Source organism: Perca flavescens, chromosome 4, assembly GCF_004354835.1.
Source record: "Perca flavescens isolate YP-PL-M2 chromosome 4, PFLA_1.0, whole genome shotgun sequence".
NCBI lineage: Eukaryota > Metazoa > Chordata > Actinopteri > Perciformes > Percidae > Perca > Perca flavescens.
Window position 1 is genome coordinate 9,627,981 of NC_041334.1, and position 11,818 is coordinate 9,639,798.

The window sequence follows — 11,818 nt, forward strand, 5'->3', positions numbered from 1 at the left end:
ATGTTTTTATTTGTTGGCTGCCACATGGAGGCGGGATTTTATTTTTTTGTACTTTTAAATAAATTACAAATCTGTGTGTGTGTGTGTGTGTGTGTGTGTGTGTGTGTGTGTGTGATTTTGTGTTTTTTGTGTGTGTTGTGTGTAAATGTGTGTGTGTGTGTGTGTGTGTGTGTGTGTGTGTGTGTGTGTGTGTGTGTGTGTGTGTGTGTGTGTGTGTGTGTGTGTGTGTGTGTGTGAAGGTGTTATTGGAGCAGGATATCTTCCACTGTTCCCTGATGGCATGTTGTCTGGAGGTGGTATTGTTCTCCTACAGCTCCCAGAGAACCTTCCCCTGGATCATCAACATCTTCAAGCTGACCCCATTCTACTTTTTTAAGGTCACACACACACACACACACTCAAAAACATACATACTTTTACATCTTTAAACTGCTGATGGAGTCATTTCACTGACCCTCCTCATTGTGCCACCTGAAACCAAGCTGTATCTGTTTGCCTCCATTAACGGAATAATTAGTATATGAATATAAGTGGATTTATTGTGTGTTCAGGTGATCGAGGTGTTTATCCGCTCAGAGGAAGGCCTGTCCAGGGACATGGTGAAGCATCTGAACCTGATCGAGGAGCAGGTTCTGGAGAGCAGAGCGTGGAGCGCAGACTCTGCCCTGTGGAGCGTCTTGCAGGCTGCTGGGAACAAGGTCCCCACCGTGGAGGAGGTGGGCAGGAAACACACACACACCAGAGAAACACCACACACATATTTTTATATACAGCAGGGAAGTGCTCCAAATGTCTTGCTTCCTGTCTCTCTCCACTTATGAACTCTCTTCCCTCATCTCTCTCTAGGTGAATTTTTCCTCCAGTCTGGACTCTGGTTCTGGTTCTGCCAGCGGAGGTCAGTCCCACCTGCCTCTGGTCGCCCTCTCCCCCATCATCCACCCCCGCATCAGGGAGTTCAGATCGGGCCTGGGCAGTGCACGCAAAGGTGGGTGTTCAGCTGTTTAGCTACATGGTTTGTGGAGTAACCTATGAGCTAGGGCTGCACAATAGATCGTTTTATTTTATCATCATCGCAATATTAACTGGCCCAATAAACATATCACGAAAGGCTGCAACATATCCGTGGATTACTGCATTTTTCTTTTTTTTTTAAGATTATTTTTTGGGCTTTTCCGCCTTTAATTTTTGACAGGACAGCTAGGTGAGAAAGGGGAGAGAGAGAGGGGGTAAGACATGCAGGAAATTTGTCTCTGTTCGGATTCGAACCCTGGACCTCTGCGTCGAGGCATAAACCTCCTTAGTATATGTGCGCCTGCTCTACCCACTGAGCCAACCCGGTCACAGACTACTGCATTTTAAATGTAACTGTCATTCTTCTTCTAGCGGTGCCTTTTTTATATTCACTTCCTCCTTCAATTTGTTCAATAAGAGAAAGTTGGAAATGATTTCCTTTCATTTGTTTTAAATTCAACAAGCAATTTGTGGTCTTCTGGCAGAATATCACAAATACATATCGTGCAGCCCTACCATGAGCTATCAACTTTAATATCTTTGTTTTTTTTCCTCCAGATGTGCCTCCCTCTCCGCTGTCAGTCCATGACAGGTACAGCTCCCCGGCAGCTGGCAGCGCTAAACGCCGGCTCTTCGGCGACGACCCTCCGGCCCCGACACCAGGGGTGGCCCCCATCGGGAGCCCGATGACGTCACCGGCCAAAAGGTTGACGTACGGCTCAAGCAGCACCCTGAGGATCGGAGCTCAGGGCGCCCAGGCCACAGTCCTCAGTTTCCCACTGCAAGGTAGACCACACATGCATACGCAGGTTTACATAACTGAACACCAAGAATACAAAGGAGGTGCTGCACTACCGCTCATCAGCTGCTTGATTCTCCAATGAAACGGATCAGCTGAAACAAGTGTGTGTGTGTGTGTGTGTGTGTGTGTGTGTGTTTCCAGGTTTGAATGGCGACCGCACTATCACACTGATCCCGGTTCAGCCGTGCGACTCCTCTGGTACCATCACTGCTCAGTTCCTGCTGACCGCGTCGCCGAGCCGCACCGCCATCGCCTCTGCGGCTCCCCCAGCCTCCGACCCCCAGGCAGGCATCAGCCGGCCACGACGCACCGGCTCACTCGCTCTGTTCTTCAGGAAGGTAGGGGGATAAAGAAAAGAAAATTTGGCTTGAAAAATGAAATGATTTCAAAATTATCAAAATACTTTAATAGATTCACTTCCTTGATTGACTAATTCCACGTTAATCACACTTGCGGTTACAGTATTATGATCGGAACCAAGCACTGTATTTGCACATGTTGATTTGTTGACATTTCAAAGTACTTTTTGGTGTCAGAAACTCTGATTTTAAATGACCGTTTCATAGATCCATCTACCTTGTATGATGCAGTATTTCAGCATCCCAAAACTTCTCTGGTGCATCTTGTGATAAAAACTTGCAGCAACGTTGTCGTTCATCGCAATGAAAGATTTCTTAAAATGAGGCATTTAAAAACCCTGTCAGTGTTCAGGCCTTTACCAGCCAGTGTAGCTTTTTCTGCGAGTCCCAAAAGGTAATGTTTTTTAGACTGTACTCAAAACTTTATTTTTTTAAGACTTCTAAGACTGTGGTTTAAGATTTTCTTGTTATTATGTTTTGTACTTGTTGGGTTGGGTTAGGGGTTAGGGTTAGGGGTTAGGGTTCTTGTTATTATGTTTTGTACTTGTTGGTCATGACCCAATTACATAAATTCTGAGATTATTTCCATGTCAGGTCCTCCAGTTTGTCTGATAGAATATACACTTTTGCCATCTGTGTTGTATTCCTCCACGTGTTCCATTCTCCCGAGTGTGTCTGTCTGCAGGTGTACCACCTGGCCAGTGTACGTCTGAGGGATCTGTGTGTGAAGTTGGACATCTCGTCGGAGCTGCGAGGGAAAATTTGGACGTGTTTTGAGCACGCTCTGGTCCACTGCACGGGTCTGATGCGGGACAGACACATTGACCAGCTGCTGCTCTGCAGCGTCTACATCGTATCCAAAGTGAGAACGCTTCAGATTGAATTAATAACCTATGCGAGGCAACATTGTTGCCTCACAGGCAAATGTGCTTATGGCAGCTTAACAAGATTTTAATTTCTGAATGAATATGTTGTTGAGGGAAATGTGTTTTCAGGCAGCTTCCCTGAACACGGTTTCTGTGTTCTCTGTGCAGAAACCCTGACTGTAATTACGGACCTGCCAGAGCAAAAAAAACACTTTATTCACAGAATCCTTGACACGTTTCCACCTCTACCACAAACGGTAGATTACAGCGTTGCACAGAGATGTATCTATGCATTAAATATATTATTTTATATATCATTGCTGTCGGGTGAAAACCTTATGTCCATAACTAGGGATCCAAAACAAGGCCGATACCGTTTATTAGTAGTTAATAAAACTGACCTTTGGAACCAATATGCATTTACAGTAACAATGGAAAGCCAAAATGTTTTGGGCTTTTTCCCTTTCCTTTATTGTGTCCTATATCTTTTTTTGTGCATTTTATAGGTTTACAAAGTGAAAAAGCCCAAAGTCCACCCCAAAGGCACTTACCATCTCCAACAGAAAACACTGTTCACAAACTGCTCCAAACAGCTCTATTGTAGTCCAGCCTTTACTTCAGAGACAAAGGTGCATCACAAAGGGTTGGCTCAGCAGTGGGTAGAGCAGGCGCACATATACTGAGAGGTTAATGCCTCGACGCAGAGGTCCAGGGTTCGAATCCGACCTGTGACGATTTCCTGCAGGTCTTCCTCTTATCTCTCACCTAGCTGTCCTGTCAAATTAAAGGAAAAGCATAATTCAAACCGATGTGTCGCATTCGGCAACATACAGCTGAAGAAGCTGACAAAGATATGTAAAATCTCTCTCTCTCTCTCTCTCTCTCTCTCTCTCTCTGTCTCTGTCTCTCTCTCTCTCTCTCTCTCTCTCTCTCTCTCTCTCTCTCTCTCTCTCTCTCTCTCTCTCTCTCTCTCTCTGTGTGTGTGTGTGCACTGAGCTCCACCTGATCTAAGAACAGTGACGCCGATATCAACGGAGTATTGATTGGTCAGTAGGCGGTGCTTTTACACCGGTTCATCTCTGATCATAACCTGCCCCCGAGCAGGTTATGATCAGGTTGCGTATTACATCTCACGCACACGCAGAACGTACGCTCAAGTCGGTGTCGCTTCGCTGTGTTCCGAGGCACTTTTTTTGAACGCCAGGTGTAACAGGTAAACACCCTGGTTGTAATTCCTGTGATTTCTGTTCCTTCCTTGCAGATCACCAAAGAGACGCACACCTTCCACGACATCATGAAGTGTTATCGCAGCCAACCACAGGCCAGCAGCCATGTAAGAGACGCACGCATGCACACAATTTACAAGCCACTAAAAAACATCATAAAACAACAAAACTGACAATAATATAAACTATTTATGTGGTGCGTTCGTATTATAATTACCAAGTGCTGAGACAAAAACAGATTGTGATAAAAACGTACAATTAGTAGTAAAAAGTTGGTACTAATGGTATTGATTTAGTTTCTACCAATGAACTAACCCTGTGATCACGACATCGTCGTAAAGAAGTGCAACGATGTTTGAGTTGTGATTGGCTCGCTATAGAAAGTTTGTTTTTCGACTAGATGGAAAAACTACACAGAAATACTTTTAAAGAAAGTCAGACTTGTAAAAGGATTTTATTAGTGGAAGCTTACTGTGTGTGTGTTTGTGTGTGTAGGTGTACCGCAGTGTGTTACTGCGTCATACTCCCACGGAGCAGGTAACCGATGAGAACATGGAGGTGGATCCTGTTTCTGGCGGCGAATGTAAGTTCTCAGATACAAATGCTTCATAAACACACTGACTATTAGGATGTTGGCCTGTGGGCAACTTAAAGTAGCAATAATTAGTAATTGAATTATTTTTATTTGTATGATCTAATGCAAAGATAATTGTTCTTCTTTCCTGTCCCATTCATCATCAAGCAGCCGCTCAGTTTTACGTTGAATGTGTCCTTCAAATATTCAATTAACTTTAATGTCAGATTAAGAAAAGCAGCACTTTCTCCCGTTTGAGGAACCTGCAACCACAAAGTTTGGGCTTTTTTTTTTTTTTTTTTTTCTGAAAAGTGACTTAAACGATGAATCGGTTATTAAAATAGTTGCAGATGAACTTTCATTCGATTGATTAACTGACTAATGATCAGAAAACCCAACAGGATTCATCTAATGATGACATCCTGACATCAGAGCGGCTGGTGCCTACAAATGCTTGGCTTTTTCTTTTTTTGATAAATCACTAAAAACAATTGATCCGTGTGTGTCAACAGCTGCAGAGAAACCCAACCCGGTCTCAGGAGAAGCAAACCCGGACCAATCGGGGGAGGAGGAGCGTGGTGACCTCATCCAGTTCTACAACAACGTCTTCGTCCTGAAGATGAAAAGCTTCGCGCTGCGTTACGCCACCCACGATAACCGGGTACGACAGGATAACCTGCAGGAATCTGTTCGGTATAATACAATTAGCGCAGTCCACTTAACAAACGCTTACATAATGTGTGTGTGTGTGTGTGTGTGTGTGTGTGTGTGTGTGTGTGTGTGTGTGTGTGTGTGTGTGTGTGTGTGTGTGTGTGTGTGTGTGTGTGTGTGTGTGTGTGTGTGTGTGTGTGTGTGTGTGTGTGATCCTCCAGGCGGACGCTCCTCCTCTCTCTCCGTTCCCATCGGTTCGGGCTCAGCCTCTCTCTCCTCGTCGGGTTTCTCAGAGACACTCGCTGTACGTTTCTCCTCACAAGAACTCTGCAGGCTGCCTCACACCAAACTCCTACACCTACAGGATTAACAGCAGCCCGTCCAAGGCAAGGACACACACACACACACAAAAGACTTTTTCTTAAAATTATGTTTTTGGGTGGATTTGTATGATACGTTGACATTTCAAACACACAGCTGACTCTATTCTCCTGCAAGTTATGTTGTCTAAAGGCCGTATATGTAATTATCCTGAATAGAGAAATATAGCATTTGGATTATTAAATTGAGCTGCAGGCTTCATGTATGCTTGACTGGTTAGAAATTAGAGTTTCTCTTCTCTAACAGAAATCTGTAGCAGACAAACACCTGTAGGGAGTGTGGCAGTGTGGCGTTTCTTTTACTGAACGGAATACTTCACCTGCAAAATGATCATTTGTATATCAATTACTAGGGTTGGGTACCGTTTTTTTTTTTCTCGATACCAGTGCTAAAACGATACTTTTAAAACGGTAAAAAATAAGGTATTTTACAATAACTTTGAATGCACCACGAGGCTTACTAGTTTCAAGTGAACGCTCAAGTGTGTCTGTGCGGTTTTTCCGACAAAGGCACACTGCTCTACGTCCTGCTGTTGGAATCCTCTACAGTGAAATACAGACACACTTTTACACCGTTTAGCTGTGTTTAATCGAGCTGCTAGCTAACGGTAGGCTAACGTTACCTGCTGTCAAGTTCAATTCAATTTTATTTATAGTATCAAATCATAACAGAGTTATCTGGAGACACTTTACAGATAAAGTGGGTCTAGACCACAATCTATAATTTACAAAGCCCCAACAATTCCAGTAATTCCCTCAAGAGCAAGCATTAGCAGTAGCTATTGCGACAGTGGCGAGGAAAAACTCCCTTTTAGGAAGAAACCTCGGCAGACCCAGACTCTTAGTAGGCGGTGTCTGACGGGGCTGGTTGGGGGTGTGATGAACAGTGGCGATAATAGTCACATTAAAGATAGTGGAACAGTGACTTAGTAGTCGTTGTAGTTCATGTCACAGCAGGACGTTGCGTCACGTGCAGCGATGCTTCTGTTGCCTCTAACGTCTGGTTCGGAGCATCAGAGAGCAGCGCAGAAGGCATTTAATTGGCACCGAAATCTGCGTTGCTATTCGGTTCGGTAGATACCGGTTCTTTAGATACCCCGGTGCTAATACAGCACCGGTGTTCGGTACCCTGCGTTGCCATGAAATCGTGAAGAAAACGTTGTGTTTGTTGCAAGCCTCCACGTCGAACAAAGAATCCAACAACAGAAAATTCTTGATGAATTAAAGTGATAGGAGGCCGCAGTTAACAACAGCAAAACTATATCAAAACGTGTTTACCAGTGTTGGTCATCTTACTTTTAAAAAAGTAATTAGTTACAGTTACAAATTACAAATTACTTCTCCCAAAAAGTAATTGAGTTAGTAACTCACTTACCAGATTGTAAAAGTAATTAGTTACTCAGCAAAGTAACTGTGACATTATTTTTTTATGTTCTATAACGCTGTTACGTTCTATAACATCTTTAACGTCAAATATGTTTATATTAACTGATTGAAGAATAAAAACACTATATACAGTATCACCTGTTGCTGAAGCGAAAAATCGAGCGTTGCTTGTTTTGTGAGTGGCTCTGTATCCTTCGCTGGAGCTCACGCTAGCAGCATTTGGGCGCGGGCTTGGGTTAGCAGCAGCAACAAGTGTCCTGTTAGCATGTGTTGATGTGAGGTGCTCCATAAGATTGGAGATGCTTGAGGCAGACGTGGATAAAGTCAGCCAATCATCATCGCACCTCGCACTTGATTCAACCAAGTAACACCGGCGCTTTACATTCTCAGTAACGATAACGGCGTTGCAACGATGGGAAAAGTAATTAATTAGATTACTCCGTTACTGAAAAAATAACGCCGTTAGTAACGCCATTACTCCCAACACTGGTGTTTACAAACTCCCATAACTCTCATAAAAGTCTAGTCATCCATGCATCGCATGCATTTTTGCTAAACCTTACTAGTGTTGTGAATAGGAAGGTTTCAGCGAAGGTGCATGTGTTCTCACATGATAGAACTGAATTCGTCCGGAGAGAAATTTTTCTGTTGCCGTTCAGAGTAAGAGAGTGACGATATAAAATATCAATAAGGCGCTTATCCAAAATATGCACAATTAATAAAATCTCTCTCTTTCTGCTTCTTCCTCCTCTTGTCTGGTCCATCCAGGAGTTATCCGACATCAACCGGATGATCCGGCAAGGCTCTGGAGGCCGGAAGAGGGCCTTCAACATGGAGGGCGACGTGATGATGTCATCGGCGTGCGACTCCCCCAGTAAGAGGGCGTGTCCGGAGAACGGCAGCAGTCCCGACGTGCTATTGAAGAGACTGCAGGACGTCGTGTCCGAGCGCCAGAGTCACTGACGGGCCCGACAGGCGCCGAAACACGTAAAAAACCCATTAAAGTAATGAATTAACTTTCATTACAGAACTGTTCCTCACTTTCAAAAGCTAAACGTTAATGACGAATACGAGACATCAAGAGTTTTTTTTTTTTTCATCACTGATGTCCCTTAAAAATTGTGACCTTTTTTAAAATATATTATGACCTGAGGGTCATAGAGCCGGAGCAGCACATAATGGCACAAATCATGCCATTTAGTTTTATCCAAACAATCCCACTTCTGGTGCCACAATCGCCCCAAAAAAACTTTGATACCAATAATAATATCTAGAATGTGATATATGGGCCACATCAGGAATCGGAACACACAATCACTGGCAGCCTTCACTTGTTTGACTATTTCACTCTGTAGTTCTGTCAAGTAGCTCAGGTGAACTTGAGCTCAACCGTTTGAGCATCTTTAGTCACTGCTGCACCTCCTGTGGGATACATTCACCCGACGCACCCATCTCAGCGTCGCACTACTGTTGCAATATCCTGAGTGCTTGAATTCACAGGTTGCTAAACATCTGCAGCTGCCAGACGACGGCACAAGCAGCTGTTTCTCTCCAACAGGAAACCTAAAGGGTAGCTACCAATGTCTGTCTTTATTTACATGGTGCCGAAAAGTTCAAAATACCTTTTATTGTCCTGAATATAAGATAATCCCAACACCTGTTGCTGGGAAATACCTTTTTGAAGATCTGGAAGTTTTCACGTTAGTCCAAGAAGAAGCGAGTCCTCGCGTTTGAAGTCTTTTTTTCTCTTGTGAAAGTAAAATATGAAATACTTAAAAGATGTAAATCACACATTTTGTGAATCTTTTCTATCGGTGTCTTCTCACTCTCTGCTGTCACTCTCCGGGCCGTCTGGAGTTGTTTTCCACTGCAGTTAGTGTTTAGAAGTCTTGAGTCTCTTTGGTTTTCCGCAGTAAAGATGCCAGGAGATACTCGTGACTCGTTTTCACTCTGCAGGAAGGCATTTCTTTCCCGATGAACTGTGCCAACTAAACACTTTTTTTAGGACTAACTCTGACAAATTTGAAAAAACTATCTAGTCGAGCAACATTAAGGCTCCAAACAAGCCATAATTCACCCATCTGCAGTAGTCGGAGTTACTCTGTAGGTTTAAGGAGAAGATCTGCTCCTGTGAATTACATCAATGTTTAGTCCTCCTTATATAATACAACCCTTTTTCATCTGTCATTTTCAGAAAAAAAAAAATAGGTTGTCTTTTATTCGGGCCGATACGGTATACAACTTTTCTCTTTTATGAATCAGGTATTTCACAGCGGTACACAAAGAAGTGAACACTCTTTCAATCAGTTTATTGTGAGCTCTGAGTCAGACAACCTTCAGCGGGACGTTTCATTTTTCCTAATCATTTTACTTGCCGTGACAACAGCGAGTAAATCAAACCTCTCACCCTGGCCTGGTGTTTGGTTTTTTTTTCTGCTCACACAAATAAAAATATACAAGTAGTGGAAAAAGAGAGTTTACCGGAGGTTGATCTTCAGATATTGGGGACAGAAAAGCCTGAAGTTGGTTTGATTGTCATTCACATACAGAAGCTGCAGCCCGTCATCCTTCACGTCAGCTCAAATTATATTTAAAAAAAATGTCAGTGATTTAAACTTGTGTAAATGGTTGTTAAACAGGATGTGATAAATCACGCTCTATTGTACATTCTCTAGTATCAAACCCGTCTTCCAGTATAACTGCACAGGCTGAGGGAAAATGATTCTTTTAACATTTAGTTTTACCATCTCCTTTAATCATCTTCCCGTTTGTGGTTATAAAACATTTAATGTTGTACAATGCTGTAAAAAAAAAAATTGTTTGTGTACCTTGAGTGTGTAGTATCTACACTTGATGTTTTATTGAATTTAATCTAATGCTTTATTATGTACTGTTCTGTTCACACCTGGTTCGCTACAAGCACACAAGGAAAGCACATGGTAAAAAAACAACTAACCACTTGTAAAAATGCAAATTAACAGTTAAAAAAATACAATTATGAACATGAATCTGTAACCAGGGAACAAATTTGTGTCACTTTAGTGCTTTTCTGAACTCCGTTCAACACACTAATTTGTATTTTTCTACAGACAGTCAAAGGTTTTGTACAATAAAATGTACTTGTGTTCATTCATCTGACTTCTTATCGTTTCTTTTGACTTCCTCATTTCGGCACACTTATCTCTAAATTGTAAATTTTTTTTTTCTTTTTCTGAATGTTGTTTCAAAACCCCGTTTTCAAAGTTTATTCCTAATCTTGGAAACATGATGTGATCGAAAGCTCCAGAAAAGACACTAAATGGACTTTGCTTTCTCAACTTTGTATATTTAAAAAAAAAAAGTACCATTTTCGTTGCCTAAAATTAGTCATGTTTCAAATGAAATTGTTTTATGAATGTATTCTTAGAGCGTATAGGCAATCGAACTGACCAATCGGGGTCTGAAAGGCACCTAATCAGTCTGCAGGACACACCAGCCGTGGGTGGCTTCTATCCAGCTCATGGGGGTCTAGTTCATAACCACTGGAGGACGCTGAAACCATAGCATGGGACCCTACTTATCAAAGAATGTGAATCTACAACCATGCATAATAAGTGATTCATAGTGAGTGCAGATATGTCAAATCCTGAAAATACCCAACAGATACTAACGAACAATCATTTTCAATAAAATGAAAAATAAATAGGTCAATGCCCCAAAATGTATAAAACCAGCAGCACATGCTATCAATGAACTCAATTAAGAAATAAATGTAAATAAGTAAAATGGGAGTCTCTTTGTCTTCAAAAAAACTACAGTCTGATTATAAAATACCCAGCATTTTAATTTTAAACATTAACTTTAACAAAGTAGGCTTTGATAGGTAGTTAGTAGGTGTTATGATGAAACTGGAACTTATTATGAAATTGTTATTGTCCTCACTGACTGAAGAAATGTTTTACTTCGTACGTATGAATTATTTATTTCGGAGTTATTTCTTGTAGTTCTAAAGCTGATATTATACAAAAGTAATAATTCCATCCACTAAAGTATTCCACTCACTTTATAGCTTATTCATTTGTTTAAGCATTGTAATATGTTTAACATACTGCATGTATAGCATATATACTTTTTTTTTTTTTTTTTGGGTCCAAATTCAGACTAGATTAACATACGCCTAATTTTAAGATGACCTGGCAAATGTTTTCTCTCCTTTAGCTCTGTTTTTAATCTCGACCAACTCCAGAGGGAAACCTCTGTCCCTCTAGCTGAGTCAGATAGCACCACCAGCGACACGTTCACATCACAAGAACTCCTCCATTGTTTGTATAAAAATAGTGATTTTTAGCAGCTTTAAACGTTGTTGCGAGGTAAATGTCTGACTGAGGTTGAGTCCTACACAACTTCAGAGGGAGGGAGAGTGACTGAGGTCCCATACATTATGCATCCTCCTGGGCCGTGATCACCCACGTTACCACGGCAGTCCTGTCAGTTTCCATCCCCCCTGAATCTCTGAGTTCATTTCTCTCTAGACATTTTATTTGTCCTAAAATAAAATCAGGACAGTTTTTCTTTATTTATGAA

At 41.9% G+C, this 11,818-nt stretch overlaps 1 protein-coding gene across 1 annotated transcript in view; it reads left to right on the forward strand.

Moving 5' to 3' along the window:
* The window catches only part of rbl1 (retinoblastoma-like 1 (p107)), a 19,325-nt gene extending 8,937 nt beyond the window's left edge, over window positions 1-10,388 (forward strand). Inside the window, exons 12-22 of the mRNA XM_028576671.1 lie at window positions 240-377; window positions 552-716; window positions 847-985; window positions 1,570-1,797; window positions 1,955-2,151; window positions 2,858-3,034; window positions 4,300-4,371; window positions 4,760-4,847; window positions 5,351-5,499; window positions 5,711-5,875; window positions 8,024-10,388. Of these exons, the coding sequence (XP_028432472.1) occupies window positions 240-377; window positions 552-716; window positions 847-985; window positions 1,570-1,797; window positions 1,955-2,151; window positions 2,858-3,034; window positions 4,300-4,371; window positions 4,760-4,847; window positions 5,351-5,499; window positions 5,711-5,875; window positions 8,024-8,218 (1,713 nt within the window). The 3' untranslated portion in view covers window positions 8,219-10,388. The remainder of the gene's footprint in view (window positions 1-239; window positions 378-551; window positions 717-846; window positions 986-1,569; window positions 1,798-1,954; window positions 2,152-2,857; window positions 3,035-4,299; window positions 4,372-4,759; window positions 4,848-5,350; window positions 5,500-5,710; window positions 5,876-8,023) is intronic.
* Window positions 10,389-11,818: the final 1,430 nt, after the last annotated feature.